Source organism: Rhinopithecus roxellana, chromosome 7 (assembly GCF_007565055.1).
Source record: "Rhinopithecus roxellana isolate Shanxi Qingling chromosome 7, ASM756505v1, whole genome shotgun sequence".
Taxonomy (NCBI): Eukaryota; Metazoa; Chordata; class Mammalia; order Primates; family Cercopithecidae; genus Rhinopithecus; species Rhinopithecus roxellana.
The window spans coordinates 93,850,141-93,868,916 of record NC_044555.1 but is presented as its reverse complement, the minus strand read 5'-3'; the positions used below and the strand labels follow the sequence as shown (position 1 = coordinate 93,868,916).

Sequence of the window (18,776 nt, the reverse complement as noted above, 5' to 3'; positions counted from 1 at the left end):
CCTATTTGATAGAATACTGTAAGGATTTGCAGAACTTTCTGCAATGATGGAAATGTTCTGTAATCTGCTCTGTCCGGTATAGTAAACACTAACCACATGTGAGTACTGAGCACTTGAAATGTAGCTGGTGAGACTTACCAACTGAATTTTTCTTTTTACTTAATTTTACTTAATTTAAATTTAAATAGCCATGTGTGGCTAGTAGCAACCATATTAAACAGCACAAATTTAATGAATTCACATATGTCAAATGCTTAGCACTGTGTCTGGTACATAGCAAGTATCAATAAGTGCTATCTAGGATTAGTGTTAGTGATGTTTACAAGTATTTTTCTGGCAGGTAGAAGGATTTTTTCGGGGAGTGGGGATCAACAATCACACTTTGATTTATTATAGTGCATGGCTATGATGTCTCTTACTATAGCTCCCCACCTGCCCACCTGTCTTTTCACTGAGCTGTATGGTAGCCCAATCCCAGGGTTGGAGAGGGGGTCGGGGAGGACAGCCTGCTCCCTGGGGACTGACTGGAGCGTGCTCCTCCCTGTCCAGCCGGGTGGAGATCACTGGTGGGTACTACGAATACATCGATGTCAGCAGTTGCCAAGATATCATCCACCTCTACCACCTGCTCTGGTCTGCCACCATCCTCAACATTGTTGGCCTGTTCCTGGGCATCATCACTGCCGCTGTCCTTGGAGGCTTTAAGGACATGGTAAGGAAAGAATTGACTTTGCATTTCACAGTGGCCCCTGTTGGGGATAGGGAGAAGGCTAGGCAGTTGGGGGAAATGCCGACACATATTTTGAAGGGAGGAATCAGAAGCAATTGCTTCAAGGATGTAGCTGCCTTCAAATGTGTCAAGTTGAAGGAGCCAGGTAATGTCATCAGTCTGCAAATATTTCTTGTTATACACAAATTATCTTGTTCTGGAGGCACCTTCTAGGGGTGGGGTGAGAGGAGGAAGGGGTGTTCTCAGTTCTCCCATTTGCACTGGTTATGTAAACATAGTGGCCCACACTTTTAGTAAAATTTTTTGGGAATAGTTTTCCCCTAACAAACTTTGGGAGAGATGGAAGGAAAGGTTATTTTAGCTACAGGTAGGGTTAATGCTAGTCTCCCCCTCCCCAGGTATTTCATCCTGAAGTTTCTTCAGAAAGAGCGTCTGGGCTCTTTTCTGTTTGCATTCGCAGAGCCAGCTCTAGGCTAAGCTGCTTGCCAGGTCTTGCCTTCAAGTTGGACCTCAACCTCAGCCTCCCCACTTTCCATTCTTCCCTTCCAAATATTTTCTATTTGTGTGTATGTGTCTGCAAAGGCACACCAGAACTCAGCATTCAGTAGGTACTCCATATAGTAGGCTTCTTTTTTTCCTTTCCCTTTAAGGCATTTCTAAGCATTTATTTGCTTATTTGATAAGCCTAGATCTCTAATTATGGAGATAATAGCTTTGAGTTATGGTTATCAACCTGGCTTCATATAAGAATCACCTGCCCAGCATGGTGGGTCATGCTTGTAATCTCAGCCCTTTGGGAGGCCAAGACAGGAGGACTGACTAAGCCCAGGGTTTGAGACTAGGCTGAGCAACAGCCCCTGTCTCTATTAAGAAAAATCAACTTTTTAAAATTAGCTGGGTGTAGTGGCACATACCTGTAGTCCCAGCTACTCGGGAGGCTGAGGTGGGAGGATCACTTGAGCCCAGGAGGTTGAGGTTGCAGTAAGCCATGATTGCACCACTGCACTCCAGCTTGGGTGACAGAGTGAGATCCTGTCTATAAAAAAAAAAAAAAAAACATACTTGGGCCCCTTCTCTGAAAAGTCTGATTTAATTGGTCTAAACTGAAGCCCAGGCATCAGGTGTTTTTGTTTTTGTTTTTTAAGCTCCCAGGTAATTCTGATTTGCAGCCATGATTGAATACCACTGCTTTAAATGAACGTCCCACATCTGTTTATGGAATTATTTTGTGCCTAAGAGGGACTTTCCTTTGACCCCAGAAATTAGCCCCTAGGCCCTTGGCTGTTTCTGTCAGATTTTGGGGTCCCTGAAGAACAGAAACCTGAAAGGCAGTTTGTAATTTGATACTGGATTGTCAAAAGGATAAATGTCAGAAAATGAAAGGTGGGGTAGGACAAGGGAAAAGAAAAAAGCTCTGTCATTTTGGACCACAAGTCTCCAGCAGTACTGGGCTGACTGGAAGTATTAAGTGTTCCTGCTAGTGACTCTTAAGTCAAGAGAAATCCTTTCCTGCCCGTCTGCACTCTGTCTTTCTCTCTTCTTTCTCTCCCTCTCATCTGCACATTTCTCATCCCAGCTTCCTCCCCGGACTCTGGAATGCCCAAGCACTAACAAGTAGGGGAAGCATCGACAAAGGTGGAGCCCCAGGAGGGAAAAGGATTTCCTGTAAATTTGGCCTTGAGAAAGCTTTCAGGTTAGAGAGCTGCAAAAAAAGCTGTTTCTGGGTTGGGGCCTCTTTGGAGAAAAAAAGCCCTTTGTTCTTGGAGACTTTCCCCAGGGGGCAGATGAAAGTACAGGTATTGTGTGGAATCTCAGCAGCTTTGGCTGGAAGAGACGCTCTCAGGTTTGGCGAGTTGAAGAGATGGGACCTCAGGATGGGCGTTAAGAGTTCTCTAAATTGTCCTTAGAGCTTTCAGGCTTGGATGGCAAAGCTACCTTGATGCACAAATGGAGTAGGTGGTAGCTACTTGGTAGGCTCTGTGGGGTGCCTGTAAGGCTTCCTCCCTCTCCAATTTTACCCTACTGTGGGTGCTGAAACTGCCACCATGTTTTATTCCTTACTTTAAGATAAGCATTGTCCTTTTTCTCCTTGTCCGCTTTCAAAATGCATGTATTAAACAAAGGAATAGGCTTGTAGGCCACAGAGGTGTTAATACTTTGAGTTACTAATCTCTCAGCTTGAAGGATTTGATAAGACCCTTTCCATGGTGATGGAAAGAATTGGATTTTGAAGGCAAAGGGCATCTGAGGAAGACAAGGAGAGTGGCTAGATGGACACTTTCAAGAAATTTTTGGAAGTTGGAAAGAAGGGAGGAGTAGGAAGGTGATAAGCTAAGGAATACAACCCTGCCAAGCTTTTAGCCTTTTAGTCCCCTGTTTTCCCTCACTGTGCCCCTTTTAAAAAATTGAGGTGGAAGTCACAAACATAAAATTGATCACTTCAAAGTGTACAATTCAGTGGCATTTAGTACACTCACAATGTTGTGCAATCATCATTTCTGTCTAGTTCTAGAACTTTTTCATTACCTGAAACCCATTACCTAACCATTAAACAGTCACTCCTTGTTGCCCCTTCCCTGAGCCCCAGCAACCCCTAATCTGCTTTCTGTCCCTATGGATTTACCTATCACAGGTATTTTCTATAAATGGAATCATGCAATATTTGAACTTCTGGGTCTGGCTCCTTTCACTTATCATAATTTTTATTTTTAAGATTCATCTACCTTGTAGCATATATCAGTGCTTCATTTCTTTTTATGGCTGAATAATATTCCATTGTATGGATAGACCACATTTTGTTTAGTTTTTTATCCATCGATGTACATTTGGGTTGTTTTCACATTTTAGCTACCGGAAATAGTGCTGCCATGAACAATCATATACAAGTACTTGTTTGATTGCCTGCTTTAATTCTTTTCTCACCTATGGGTGGAATTGCTGGGTCTTTTGGTAATTCTATGTTTAACTTTTTGAGGAGCTGCCAAACTGTTTTCCATGGCAGCTTTCTCATTTTACATTCCTACCTGCAGTGTGTGACGGTTCTAATTTCTCCACATCCTCACCAACACTTTCTTAAAAAAAACTATAAACATTCTAGTGGGCGCAAAGTGATATCTTGTTGTGGTTCTGATTTGCACTTCCCTGCTGACCAGTGATGTTGGGCATCTTTTTATATGTTTGTGTGCAATTTGTATGTATATCTTCTTTGGAGAAATATCTATTCAAGTTCTTTGCCCATTTTTTTCTATTTTCCAAACAATATTATAGTTTGTTAAACAAAATTTTAAACTATTATAAAATGTTTAATTTTCATCAACTTCAAGGTTTATGTTACCCCCAAATTTTGTATATAACTGAAGTTTCAAATCTGCTAACACTCCGAATTGATACCACTCTGGATTCTAAGGCATCAGTTTCTTCTTGCCAATTTTTCTTTGCTCCTTCTAACATTTCTTGTGCTTCATCTTGAGAATGGCTAATGAAAACATCACCAATTTGATAAGGTATCATTAAGCAGTCATCATCTGCAAGCATGATGTCATTGCAAACATCTTCTAAATTGTGGAGTTGTTTCCTTTTTACTTCTGTTTCTTCCTTCAGCTCTGTTATTCTACTCATATTCCTTGCAAATTTGTTTACCCTTTGTTGATCTTCAAAAGTAGCATTGACATTTTCTGCAGCCTATAAACAACAGTACTAGTAGCACCTACCTGTGGACTTGTGAGGGCTGATGTGATAACCCAGGTAAAGTGCATGTATTAGTCCATTCTCACACTGCTATAAAGAACTGCCCGACCGGGTACAGTGGCTCACACCTGTAATCCCAGCACTTTGGGAGCCTGAGGTGGGCGGATCACGAAGTCAGGAGTTTGAGACTATCCTGGCCAACATGGTGAAACGCTGTCTCTACTAAAAATACAAAAATTAGCCAGGTGTGGTGGTGCATGCCTGTAATCCCAGATACTCGGGAGGCTGAGGCAGGAGAATCACTTGAACCTGGGAGGTGGAGGTTGCAGTGAGCCGAGATCACACCATTGCACTCCAGCCTGGGCAATAGAGTGAGACTCCATAAAAAAAAAAAAGAAAAAAAAAAAAAAACAACTGCCCAAGACTGGGTAATTTATAAAGAAAAGACGTTTAATTGACTCAGCTCTGCATGACTGAGGAGGCCTCAGGAAACTTACAACCATGGCAGAAGGGGAAGCAGGCACATCTTACATGGCAACAGGCAAGAGTGCATGTGAAGGAAGCAAAGGAGGAAGAGCCCCCTATAAAACCATCAGATCTCTTGAGAACTCACTCACTATCATGAGAACAGCATCATGGGGAACCACCCCCATGATCCAATCACCTCCCACCAGGTCTCTCCCTTAACACCTGGGGATTACAGGGATTACAATTCAAGGGGAGATTTGGGTGGGGACACAAATCCAAACCATATCAGTGCATCAAGTGCGTAAAAGCCAACCTCAGTCAATGGGACCTTCAGTTTCCCACACCCTAAGGACAAGGCCTGAGCTGCAGGGTCCTCATGCTCCCCAGAGGCACCCTCAGTACTGAAAGAGGTGCCCAGAGCCCTCCATGGATTCTGACCTGGGGACCCCTGCCTCAACAAGCCAGATGCCTCAGCAAATGCTCAGGGCCCTGGATGCCTCAGCAAATGCTCAGGGCCCTGGGTGCAGACAGGGCTCCCCATGGAGCAGCTATAAGGGCTGGGGGCCTCAGTCTTGGGCCCCACACTGAGCTTCAGAGCTGGGCACCCCCAGCATCCCACACCTTCCACTCCCCTGATGTAGCTGGGACCTGGCCACTCACCAAGAATCCTGCCCATTTTTAAATGTTTTGTTGTTGTTGAGTTGAAAGAGTTCTTCATAAATAGTGGATACTAGACCATTATCAAATATGTGATTTGCAAGTATTTCCTCCCATTCTGTGAGTTGTCTTTTCACTTTCTTGATAATGGCCTTTGATGCACAAAAGTTCTTAATTTTGATGAAGTGTCATTTATCTACATTTTATTTTGTTGCTTGTGCTTTTAGTGTTATATCTAAGAATCTATTGCCAAGCCCAAGGTCATGATTTCTACATTTTTGTCTAAGAATTTTATAGTTTTAGCTGTTACATTTAGGGCTTTGACACATTTTGATTTAACTTTTATATCTAGTATAAGGTAGGGGTCCAATTTCATTCTTTTTCATGTGGATATCCAGTTTTCCCAGCACATCTGTTGAAGAGACTGCTCTTTCCCTACTTTATGGTCCTAGCAACCTTGTCAAAAATCAATTAACTGCAGATATATAGATTTGTTTCTGCATTCTTAATTTCACTGTTATCTTTGATCTCCTGAGGAAAAAATGGGTTTGCTGATGGTAATGGCCCCTAACCCTCTACAAAGTGCTTTTGCACAATTAATCTTCACTATTACTACCTCATGAGGTAGGTCTCTGTTTAACAGGTGAAGAAACAGGCCAAGAGGGGTCAAGTGACTTGCCCAGAGCCGAGTAGCAGAACTGGGACTAGAGCCCAGATTTGTCAAATGCCAGAGACTTTGCTCTTTCTATTCCATCCCAGCTGCCCCTGACTAACATTTGGATAGCCCTTTCTGGTTCTATGAGTGTTTTAACAGATATTATCTCCTTTGTTTAGTTCATTTAATTTAAAAATTAAAAGCAAGTTGTTTTCACCTGTTGGGAGCTTCTTTCACAGTACGGAAGGAGAGCAAGAGAAGTACTGAGCATTATCAAATGTAAATCCTGGGAACTCTATCAAGGACCAGGGCAGAAAAAATGAAAGCAAAGGTCCGGGGAGAGGATCTTTGATTCAAGAGATTAGAGAACACCAGTGGGGGCATAGATAAGGATACCAAGGAGGAATCATTGCCTAGATCACTCTATTAAAATAAGACCATGGTGTAAAAAGTTCAGGAACATCATTCAGGTGAGCCTAAGTACAATCCTTGGCCTACATCCAAGTGTGGTTGGTGACTTGTGATGTGCCTCTCCCTGAGTAGAGTCCCCTGGGTCTGCAGGGAGGCTCAGGGGTGCTGGCTGATGAAAGCCATTTCCAGAGAGTGAGGACAGAAGCCGAGGGCTGTGAGCTGGCAGCCTTCAATGGAATCAGCTAGGAACCACCATTTCCAAAGCTGTGGGATCATGAAAGGAACCCTGACAAGAGGTGCTTGGTGAAAAAGATCTTAAATAAATGTTTGAAGAAGAGTTTGTTGACCAAAGATATGAAGATTTGAGACAAATTTTTAAAAGGTGAATATGTCTTTCCATTTTCTCCTGATTGGTATCGCTGGTTTAGAGTAAACTGGAGAGGGAAAAAAAAGTAGCATTCTTTACAAAGTCCACAATCATTGTCTCAGAATAGACTCAGTTCTGTCCAGGCAAGATTGCTTTCACCATTTCCTGTGCTACCTAGTAACCTTTTGTGTTACTGGAGCTCAGAATGCTACTGATCAATAATGGCGGGGGCGGGGAGTTGTCTCACAATGTAAGTCCCAGAATTCTAACAGAAATACACATATACACACACATACACACACACACACAAATGCACACTCCTATATGTGCACACAAATAGAAACAGGGCCCACATTTATTGTAAAATCAGATTTATTGATTTAAAATATAACCAGACCACTATTTTGGGCCATCTCTTTTGCCCCATCCCTGACCAAGTTTTCACTCCATTCCCCTCCCTCTTCTTCCTTCTCTTGTTGGCTTGTCCATTTTCTCTATATCCTCTACCCCCGACTCTCTTCTCTTCAGAGACTTTCCTATACCCATTTAATCTTACTCTCATGTTTCTTCCGTGTTGCCTTCTCTATAATAGTCAACTTCCTTTCAAATATTGTCTAGACCCTTGGCCTTGCTGAACACACAAAAACTTTTATATAGTTTACATTGCATGATTGTTTCTCCACAGTTAGGCTTAATTTATTTAGATAGAAGAGCTGGTTTCATTTTGCAAGAGCTGGAGGGTGTGTTTTTAATTGACAGAATGCCAAGGGAACATGATTTCTGGTACTTCCCGAGGGATATAATTCCTTTTCAGAATTCTGGTGGAGAGGTAAGGGCATTTCTGAGTGCTCTCCTCTGTAAAGCGAGCCAGCCCTTGGAATGGTCAAGATCTCAGCCCTCTCCCACACATTAAAGAGGCTAACAAACATTTATCTGGCTGTCTGTGAGCTGCATTATAATGACTGAGGTTTGTAGCTCTTCAGACCTCCTAGAGATGTAAACAGTAACCCACTCCAAGGAAGAGAGCAACAGAACTGTGTTGAAACTTGCTGGAAGGGAGTTTCCCCCTGCCAACACCCTAACATGGTTGCCTTTGTGACTGCCAAAGCCTGCCTACACATTTTCATCACTTGAGAGGAAGCTTCTGCTTCTCTGTTAATGTGCTGTAGATATGTTCCAGAAGGAAGACACACTGATTTTTCAGACATCTGTCAATTATACACATGAATGGAGGAGGTATCAATGACATGGAAGATGGAAAAAACATTTACCCCACACCTTGACCCATGTGGCACAAAGCACAGTCCTACGTGGGAACTAATGAGTAGTGGTAACTTCCTTTAGCAGTGCTTTGGCTCTGATGAGAACAGGGCCTCCATTCTGGACAAGATTATGTTTAACCCGTGAAGGGCTACACACACCACCATGTTGTGAAAAGGATATAAAATTATGTCTGCATCGTTTTATTTGCAAAAAAAAAGGGGGGGGATCAATATATTCTTCTTGGTCTTTCATGGCTTCTGTGCACTGCTAGAATTTTGCCTCTACTCTACAGGGCTGATGAGAAATGAATACCCTTCATGTCATCAGGAGAGCCCCTTAGCAAGGTTGGGATCTCTAAGAATCCTTACAACTTTTACGAACTCTTTGTGATTGAATGCACTCTGTCACAGCAAGAACACTAGCTTGTTCAGCCTTGTCTATTTGATGTTTTGCATTTTGAGTCTTATTTTTTTCTTTTTAATTCTTGTTTTTTAAAATCACACAAATAATTTCAACTTTTCTATAGGTTTAAATGTTTCAAGTTAAAAAGTTTGGGGAAAATGACACAATACAAATTAGTTGTAAACACTTTGACATATATAGTAGAAAGTTAAGAATCCCTATATACCTCCTAATTCTACTACCCTCCCCAGAGATAAATCACAGTTAACAGTTTGCTATGCATCTTTCCAGGTTAATTTCTTTGCATTTACAAACATACATACATGTATAATTTTGGGGGTCTTTTTTTAAAACATAAATTGAAATCATGCTATATTAATATAACATAATGGCTTTTAAACCATAAAAATATATCCTGGACAACTTTCCCTAAATAGGTACACATCATTGTTTATCAATAGCTGCATAGTATTCCATAGTACCAAGTTTATTTAACCATTTTCCTAGTGATGACTGTTTATGTTGTTTCTAATTTGTGTTTTTCTACAGAACCCAACTCTCCCAGCACTGAACTGCTCTGTTGAAAATACCCATCCAACAGTTTCTTACTATGCTCATCCCCAAGTGACATCCTACAATACCTACTACCATAGCCCTCCTCACCTGCCACCGTATTCTGCTTATGACTTTCAGGTATGTTTTGGGAGATAAAGAACTCTCTATTACCCTTGCTCTCACTCATGCTCGCTTGTTCTCTCCCTAAATTCAATTACGGAACCTTTCCATTGTCTGCATATGTATGAGGTAGCCATGCATCTCCCTAATGGCCAGAAGCCTGTGGATGCTAGCTTAAGGACTATGTAGGCAGGCAATGATGGCAGAGATGGGCGGGTGGAAACTGCCCAAGAGAAGAAACAGAGAGATGGAAGAAAAAGGGAGAGAGGGAGGTAGGATCAAGGTATCCCAAATTGCCTTGAACCACACCAAGGAGAAGATAAGCTAGTTGGGAAATGGCAGCTCATTAGTACGCTACCATGGACTCCTGTGCAACAGTGGCTTTTTCCATTCGTCTGATATGGGGAGAGGCCTAATCCTGCTACTTAATACAAGGGCATTCTGAGCCACACAAGGGTTTGAATCAAACCTGTAATGAGGAAGAAGTCCCACTCTTTTTCTCCAGGCTTCCTAACTAGGACTACACAGAGCAATACACAGAGTATTTTTATAACACCCCTCCCCTTTTGCCCTGTTATCACGTAGGTCAGAAACAGTGTTACCAAATTTGCACTTTCCCCTTTTCCTTTTGAACTGTGACTACTAGTTGAAAAACAGAACCAAAAAAGGCACTTAGTTAAAAGGAATTCATTGTATGCAGAACACTGAACTAGACACTTTGGGCAAACAAGTGAAATGGTCCTTTAGGTATGTATAATGATTATAAACCCTTGACCACAGAAGAGCAAGGTTACACTAAAATCTAGTTAATTCAAACTTTAGTGACCAAAGGAAATACCTTTTAAGGAAGGGAAACTCATAATAAATTTGCTTCTATTGATCAAGAGACCATGAATGTTCCGTGGGGACATAAAATTATGACTATCTGGGGGTACTTCCAATTAATCAGCCAGTCTGGCAATACTAAGCCGTTGGGCAACCTAATTGGAACTTCAGTTTGGCAAAATAATTGAAACTTAAAAATCTGATTAAGTTGAATAAAGTGTCGTTGTGTTTGGTTTAGATCCCGTTCAGAGAGGTCTGTGGTTCTATAATGCAATAATAATACATATAGTGTGAACATGCACTTGTTCACTTGTATAAAATATAGTGCTACTTCAAAAAGGTATCCATTAACCCATTTATGCCAGAGGTTGCAGATTTTTTTGTGTGATAAATCAGACTTCGGCGATGACCTTGAGCAGGAGGATATAAATAACTCCCACAAGCTTAGTGTTCCAGTAATGGGACACTAGGCATAAATGGGTTAAAGCTTAGAAAATAAAATGATAAAATTCGTTCTAAAGCCTACTGTGTACACAGGTAGACAACCCAGGTAACTTGTTACCCAAATTGGTGGTATAGATTGGAAAACAAAAGTATGTTCAAGAAGGGAATAATTTCAATAGTGACTGAGGCAACAAGGAATTCTTTAAAAGAATGCAGGGATGTTGAAGCTGAAACAAGGAGGGTCATCATTCTCTTGGGGTCCCTATAATAAAAAATCATCCTGAAATAGAGGAGCCACACATGGGTCTAGCCCAAGAGGCCTCCTCTACTTTTATATCAAAGTAAATTACATTGATTTCAGGAATTTGCACTTTATAATGAACCCTTTAAGTAGGGACAATAATACATCTGGTGATGGTTACCACAAATTATAAGATAGAAAACCTCTCTTTTGGGTGTGGAGCCATCATTCCTCATTCAAATCCTACCCAGAAATGAAAGCAAGATTGAGAATGCCAACAGTGACTTGGATTGTTGGTTTCAGTTCAATGAATGTTTACCCTGTGTTCCATGTGCCACACATTGAGCCAGGAGCTGTGGAAATAGAAATTAAATGAGACAGCCCCTGCATTAGTCTAGGGACTTGGGGGTGGAGGGTCAGGGGATAGCAGTGGGGACAAAAAGTAAAGAAAACATTACCCAGAATGCTATGGAAACCGTATACCTAACCCAAAGAAGGGATCCAGATTTAGCCACTTAGTCCAAACCTAGTAGCAGGGACTTCAGGGATTGTAGAAGCCTCTCCATTTTTTTTTTTTTTTTTTTTTTTTTTTTGAGACAGAGTGTTGCCCTGTCACTCAGGCTGGAGTGCAATGGCACAATCTCGGCTCACTGCAACCTCCACCTCCCGGGGTCAAGCAATTCTCCTGCCTCAGCCTCCCGAGTAGCTGGGATTACAGGTGTGCACCACCACGCCTGGCTATTTCTTTTCTTTTCTTTTTTTTTTTTTTTTTTGTACCTTTTGTAGAAACGGGGTTTCACCATGTTGGTCAAGCTGGTCTCGAACTCCTGACCTCGTGATTCACCCACTTCGGCCTCCCAAAGTGCTGGGATTACAGGCATGAGCCACCACGCCTGGCCCACCCTTACTTTTTAATAACAGCTACTATTCACTGAGTACTTACTATGTACTAAGCATTGTGCTAAGTGCTTTATCTATATCATCATTCAGTCATTTACCTCTTTGAGAGAAGTACTCTTGTAATTGCCATTTTTAAGATAAGATGACTGAATCGTGGAGAGATTAAGTGACTTCACCAAAGTCACAGAGGTGGTAAGTGAAAGAGCAAGGATTTATGTCTAGGACTATCTGATTCCAGAGATTGGGTTGGGGAATTTTTGAAGTTGTGAATCTAATTGGAGCACAGATCTTTTCCCCAGTTAATTTTGGGATATTTATACTTTCTACTGGTTTAAATCGTGAGCTTCCTACTCATGGTCCTCAGAAAGGGTCTCTTTACTCTTTTTTATTAAATTATTAAATTGATCCCCACTGAAAAAGGATTCCCTTCCTTCATGCATTCCTCAGGGGGAATTCAGGGGCTGCTTGGACACTTTTTATATGTCTCCCACTTCTTTCCCAAGGCTCAAGATGTCTTTAGTATTTCCTGTTTGAAGACCTTATAATTGTATAGCCTAGGTCTTGAGAGGGTAAGATTTTAAGTGATTTCTCTCTAGAATTTAAATGGTTTCATTTTAGTATTTTAGTTTAGCTTTATTTTGCTCACCAAGTTTCATTCCCTTATAGTTTCATAGGCAAAAATACCATTCTTTACATAAGAAAGTCAGTCAGGCGCGGTGGCTCATGCCTGTAATCCCAGCATTCTGGGAGGCCAAGGCGGGCAGATCACCTGAGGTCAGGAGTTCGAGATCAGCCTGACCGACATAGAGAAACCCCATCTCTACTAAAAATACAAAATTAGACAGGCATGGTGGCGCATGCCTGTAATCACAGCTACTCAAGAGGCTGAGGCAAGAGAATCACTTGAACCCAGGAGGTGCAGGTTGCGGTGAGCCGAGATCACGCCACTGCACTCCAGCCTGGGCAACAAGAGAGAAACTCCGTCTCAAAAAAAAAAAAAAAGTCAAGAGGCCAAGAAGCATCTGCTTATATTCCCAGATAAATAAAAAACAGTCAGCAAATGCACTCCAGATCTGACAATAAAACCACCTGAAGCACAGACCCACCCCCAAAAGGCCAGAGCTCCCTCATGTACTTCTGATTGTAAAATGACCTAAGTTACAGCCAGAAAATGGGCCTTTCTAGACTTTCTTCTGAACGACTTCCTATTTTGGTTATTTCCAAGTAGGACTATTTCTGTGTCTTTGGGTTTGGTGATTTCAACTTCCTTTTGACCCTGAGGCTAATAGAAGGATGAGGAAAAAAAGACTTATAATATTTTGTTTTAACCCCTCAAAGTCATACCCTTATTGGGTAGCTGTCCAGTGAGGCAGCTTGGGAAACACTTCTTGTGGTCAGACATGAGTAAGGATTTGGGTCTGATCAGCTGGCCCTGAGGAAGTTTTGAGTGCTGAGCTTAGAGAAACTGGATTCTTTCAAGCACTGGGCTCCAGGGTGTCCTTGATTCTCAGGAACTCCTCATACTCCAAAGCAGGAAGGATATAAGCTGAGACTATCTTTGCCTCCTTGCTCATCTACCAACACTCATTTCTCTTGTCCTTTGCACTATTTCCCCACCACCCCTTCAGCTTTAGCCAAGTAGTCCAAAATCTGTAGGGTACAAAGCATCAGTTTTTACTTCTGCTGGGAAATTAAACCCAGCTATTTATAAACCCCTCAAGGTTCCCAGCAATATTTCCCAGTCTGGCATACTGGGCCAGTACCCCTACTTTACTCTAACCATGGAATGGTCCCTTTCCCATTCATTTGGTGACCTGCCAAGTTTAAGCTTAAAACAAAAGTCTCAACCTATGCAATTCAAAGGTGCCTCTGTTTTGCTTTATTAAATCACGAGGGTACACTAGGTTTCACCCTAGCCACTAAAAGTTACTCATTATAAATTGGGCCCATTTAATAAAAGGATTGCTTTGATCCTAGGAGGGTACAGTTTATGGCACAGGTTGCTGAGAGCCTTAGAAAGCTGTTGTTGCTATCACTCAACTTTTTCTTCCCCCCACCACCCGCCCTACGCCCCGCTGTCAAGTCTTTCCTTTCTTCCCTTCCTTTCCCTTGTTCCTGACTCACCCCTTTTTAAAAAATCTTTCTTTTATCCACTGTTCTCTCCATCTGCCCAGGCTTTGCTTCTGGGGGCAGAACAGAGAGGGAATGCACAGTACCAACAGATGCTGGATTTTACCCTTGGGATACAGTGTCTTTAGTAATTATCACCAGCCAGTTCCCGGGCCCTTTGTGAAGTCACTGTCCCACAAGGTTCCTGAAGAGAGAAGCATGCCCTGATGGAAATGCACTTGATCTTGAAGAGTGTGGGTCAGCCATCAGGCAGGCAGGAGGCAGGCTAAGGTGGAAGAGGAAAGCCGTCTGTGTCCCTCAAAGGGTGGTGCTCCTCTTTGAGCACCATCAGCCTGTTGGCCACCCCAGCCTCTAAGAAGCAGCTCAGAAAGCTGGAGCTGACTAGGCCCAGCAGTAGGCTGTTTAGATGCTCTTTATGCTTGGTGGTGCATAAGGATTCAAAGCTCTGTTCTCCTGAGCTGTCCACAGCATTATTAAAGTCACACTCTCAGGCAGGAACCAGAATACACCAGGCCAACTCCCCAGCTGCAACAAAGCCAAATCTTTCCCAAGGTGCCTGCCTGTTGCTAGGAAACTATGCAGTGGTACTGTGGGCCTTTTCCCCCACTAAACCCCAAGGGTGTGTGGACTGCAGCCAGTTAGCTCTCTAGCTCTGCCAGGAACCCTTCAATTTTATCCTTAAGACTCCCAGCATCCTCAAAGGGAAGTGAGAATCATGCCCCCCTCCCCCCCATACTTCTCAAACACAAAACTGAGAAGTGAAAACCCAAGGGCCGTTGTACCACCCCCTTTTATTATCAAAGTGTACAACTGCCACCCACAGCAGCTGCTGCCCACAGAAGCCTTTTAATGCCTCTCAGGACAGAACTGCCTTTAGCTTCACTTCAGGAAACTTGCCTCTCCCTTCTGTGGCTGGGAACACCTAAAACTGGCCTGCTGCCTCTCATGTCATCTCTGTAGTGGGATTTAGAGAGGCAGTGAGTGCCACATGCACAGGCACAGAGATTCTTTGCCCTGGTGGGTTTTTGTTTCCCTCTCTGGTTAAGAAGAGAGAGTTCTTAGTTGAGGAAAGCAATAGAACAGGAGGGAGGGAGAGGAGGAGGAAGGGAGAGTTTGAAGGGTACAAGATGGAAAATCAGGAAATCACTATACTGATGTTTTAACAAAGGGTGTCTTCTTGGAGGGAGGAGAAAAAATGAGTTTTTAGGAAGGAATCTAGATTGTCTTGAGTCCACTGCCTCAGGTTGTTTTGCCTTTAAGGGCTCTCCAGGTTCTATGACCCTGCCATTTCTTCACTCAGAGTGAAATAATGCATGGGATTTGGGAGGCAGGGGATGATGGCAGCTATCATCTCTTCTCAGTCTTAACATTATGTGGTAAGGAAAATATTTCTGTGTCTCAAGCAAGGCTTAGAAATCTGGACACAGGTTTGTTTATTTATTTATTGTTTTCGAGATGGAGTCTCACTCTGTCGCCCAAACTGGAGTGCAGTGGCATGATCTCGGCTCACTGGAACCTCTGCCTCCCAGGTTCAAGTGACTCTCATGCCTCAGCCTCCTGAGTAGCCGGGATTGCAGGCACCCACCACCACACCCAGCTAATTTTTGTATTTTTAGTAGAGATGGGGTTTTGCCATGTTGGCCAGGCTGGTCTCGAACTCCTGACCTCAGGTGATCCACCCACCTCGGCCTCCCAAAGTGCTGGGATTACAGGCCTGAGCCACCACGCCCAGCCTAGGTTTTATTTTTTAAAAGCATGCCAAGTTCATCTACTATGCTCCTGAAATTGTATTCACTCATTCAATATTTATTGAGCACCTATTACATGGCAAGTACTGTTCTGAGCTCTGGAGGATACAGCAACAAACACAACAGGCCAACTCTCCTTCAGCAGGGAACTCACTAGGGTCAAGGATATACATAGGCCAGGGAGAGAAAGGGGAAAATGACTCTTGCCAATTCACTGCATATTTTAAAAACTTCATTTCCATTCCTTTCCCAAAGACTAACAACCTTTCCCAAAGTAAGACAACACAAAATAAAACTGAATACTCAGTGTCTCTGCAACCTGACACACTGGTCCTCATTCTCACCTCCATGACTTTGTTACTCTTTGCTCTCCAGCCTACTGTGCACTTGGGGATGAGAGGGCAGCAGTTAAGGTGGAGTAGAAAATGTTGGACTTGGAGTCAGAAGACTCCAGATCCAAACAAGCTATTTAACCTCTCTGACCTTAGTTTCCTGTCTATGAGCGGGGCTCCTGACTACTGTACTACCTCTCTGGGATATACTCTTTTAGCAAAGACTTTCCCAGGGATCAATGGCTTAACCTCATTAAATGTTCTCAAGGTCAAAAATTACCTTTTTGAAGACTAGTTGGGATGTTGTTGCCATAGCTTAAGGGAAAGGTATTGGAGGCTTGAGTTATAAATGTAGAAAAGGTAGTGATGAATCCAAGAGACAACACAGAAGTAGAAGCAACAGGATTTGGTGATTGATTGGATGTTTTCTTTTTATCACACAGCATTCCAGTGTCTTTCCATCCTCCCCTCCCTCTGGACTTTCTGATGAGCCCCAGTCTGCCTCTCCCTCACCCAGCTACATGTGGTCCTCAAGTGCACCGCCCCGTTACTCTCCACCCTACTATCCACCTTTTGAAAAGCCACCACCTTACAGTCCCTAAAGAGGAATGCCTGCTGGCTATTGAGATTATTGTGGCTTTTGTATTTCTGCTTCAGTGGAAATGTGTAAGGTACAAAATTTAAAGTGTGACTTTTATGCATAAAGTTTTACAATGGCCTGCCAGGCTAGGGAAAGATAGGGATGAAGCTTATTCATTATTAGTGCAGAGCAGGGGTGGCTAGGCTGAACCCAGCACAGAAGAAGGGCAGCTCACACTCTCTAAGCAAGGCTGGGGAGCCAGCCCAGCAAGAAGCTTGTCGTGTTTGGACCTGCATTACCCTATGCTCCACCTCTGTATTCAGCAGAAGTGTGGTTGCCATCTGTTTCACTTTATGTAAAGAAGTGTTGTCCTCAGGCCCTTGGCAGATTGCCACCCCAGCACCTAGGTTGAAGCACCCGACTTATAGGTCCTATCTTTCCCTACCACTAAAGTCAGTCCCTAAGGACAATTTCCCAGCTGATGGGTCTACACAGTAGTTCCAATACAGAGAGTTCTGGCTAAGATTTTGTTTGCTTGTGTCTGGATGTTGAAAAAGGCTGCCCATCTCTCTTACTCCTTTCTTCTCTGTGAGTATTGTAAAAATGGCTGTTGTGATCACTCAGCTCAGCTTTTGTTATCGGTACCTCCTAAAGGGAAAAGTGCAATATTCTTGCATCTTGAGTAGTGGGGAACAGGATGTATTGTTCCGGAAACACTGAAATACACAGCAACATGTGAGATGCTTTAAGTAGATCACTTAGGAGACAGTGGTTCTACTACATGTTGCATTATTACAAAATACATTTGCTACAGGAGATATAAATCTTATGGTTGTAATTAAGAGTTTAAAAATGTTATAAATTAGGTTCTTGGGTCGTGATATGAATTGTTACTAATCTTTGTGACTATTTAATCTTCAGATATTGTGCTTAACTCCAGCAATCCGCACGTATCCTGCACCCCACCCCAAAAGACTCATCTGTATTTTAATACCACTGGTCTTACTGGTCCTTTTTTCTGTTGAGACCAGTCATGACAGCATTCAAGATTATGAAAGTGTTACAATGCCGCTTCAAGTCTGCAAAACCTCAAACGTAGCCAACTTGACAAATACTTAAGTGTTATGGTAGATTTAAAATCCATCTGGCACACCGTGGTAGGTTATTTGTACAGTTCTTTTAATTACACATAGCTTTAAACCATCAACCTGATGAGTTTAAAACACTTTTGCACCCATGCCTTCACTTCAGAATGAACACCTTCATTGTGATCTTATGTTAACCTGAGAATTGATTTAAAGGAAGATTGATAATCCTAAACTTTATAACGTAAAAAATACAGGGGCTACAGGAGGGTACCTAATTAGACAGTTCTCCAAACACAGAACACACACTAGAAAAATTTCCGGCCAATTTTGCTACCTCCCAACTTAATGGATAGAGGTAGGAGACGAATGCTGGTGCTCCCATCTACCTTGTAGACACCCAGCCATCAAGAATCAAGGCACAGGAAGTGCACTCTCTCATTATTAACAGTAATGTTTGCAAGATATCCAGTTTAACTTTCAGCATCATGAATGTTATCTTATCCAGATTTTGAATCTGAAAAACTATAATCCTTTTGTGTTATACAAAATTACTATGATTTTTTACAGTTCTGAGCATATTAAAATTCTACTGGATTTCAAAGAGACTAATACCCAATTGACTTACTAAACAAATATCAACTTGTAATACTCAATGAATTTTTTTGCCATTTACACTTGACCATTTGCTTTAGTGAATGTCTTTAATTTTTTAAAGGCACCATTACACAGTATATCCTATATTTATCACATTTCTTAAAGTGTTAAGGTTCTATGGCTCATTTCTATGTATTTTTCTTACTTTACAAAATAACCTGAAACAGTATAGATTTTGTAACACTTAATTTGAGCAGCTTTTATTACATTGGATTATATAAAGTGCATGTTACCTTAGAAAAATTAATATTTGCTGCTTTACTCTTTTGCAAAACATTTGCTGTAATGAAGGGATTTGTATTTCCAATATGTATCTTGACCGCATTTTGTAACATTTACTGCTTTATTCCTAATTCTGCTTTAAAGTATTGAACTGGGCATGAAACATTAAAATATTAATCCAGAACCTGTATAAACTGGATGTTGCTTAAAATCTGTATCACTGCCATGTTGAAAGCTCAGACTGCTTTTGTGATGTTTCAAATGAATAAAACTATCCTCCTTATCCACTTGTGTCAA

The 18,776-nt window shown here is 42.1% G+C and overlaps 1 protein-coding gene and 1 pseudogene across 1 annotated transcript in view; one reads left to right on the top strand and one right to left on the bottom strand.

Moving 5' to 3' along the window:
* Positions 1 to 18,759, top strand: part of TMEM255A (transmembrane protein 255A) — a 52,945-nt gene extending 34,186 nt beyond the window's left edge. Inside the window, exons 8-10 of the mRNA XM_010364050.2 lie at positions 550 to 712; positions 9,190 to 9,333; positions 16,379 to 18,759. Coding sequence (XP_010362352.1) covers positions 550 to 712; positions 9,190 to 9,333; positions 16,379 to 16,537 — 466 coding nt within the window. The 3' untranslated portion in view covers positions 16,538 to 18,759. The remainder of the gene's footprint in view (positions 1 to 549; positions 713 to 9,189; positions 9,334 to 16,378) is intronic.
* Positions 4,033 to 7,089, bottom strand: LOC115898739 (annotated as a pseudogene).
* Positions 18,760 to 18,776: the final 17 nt, after the last annotated feature.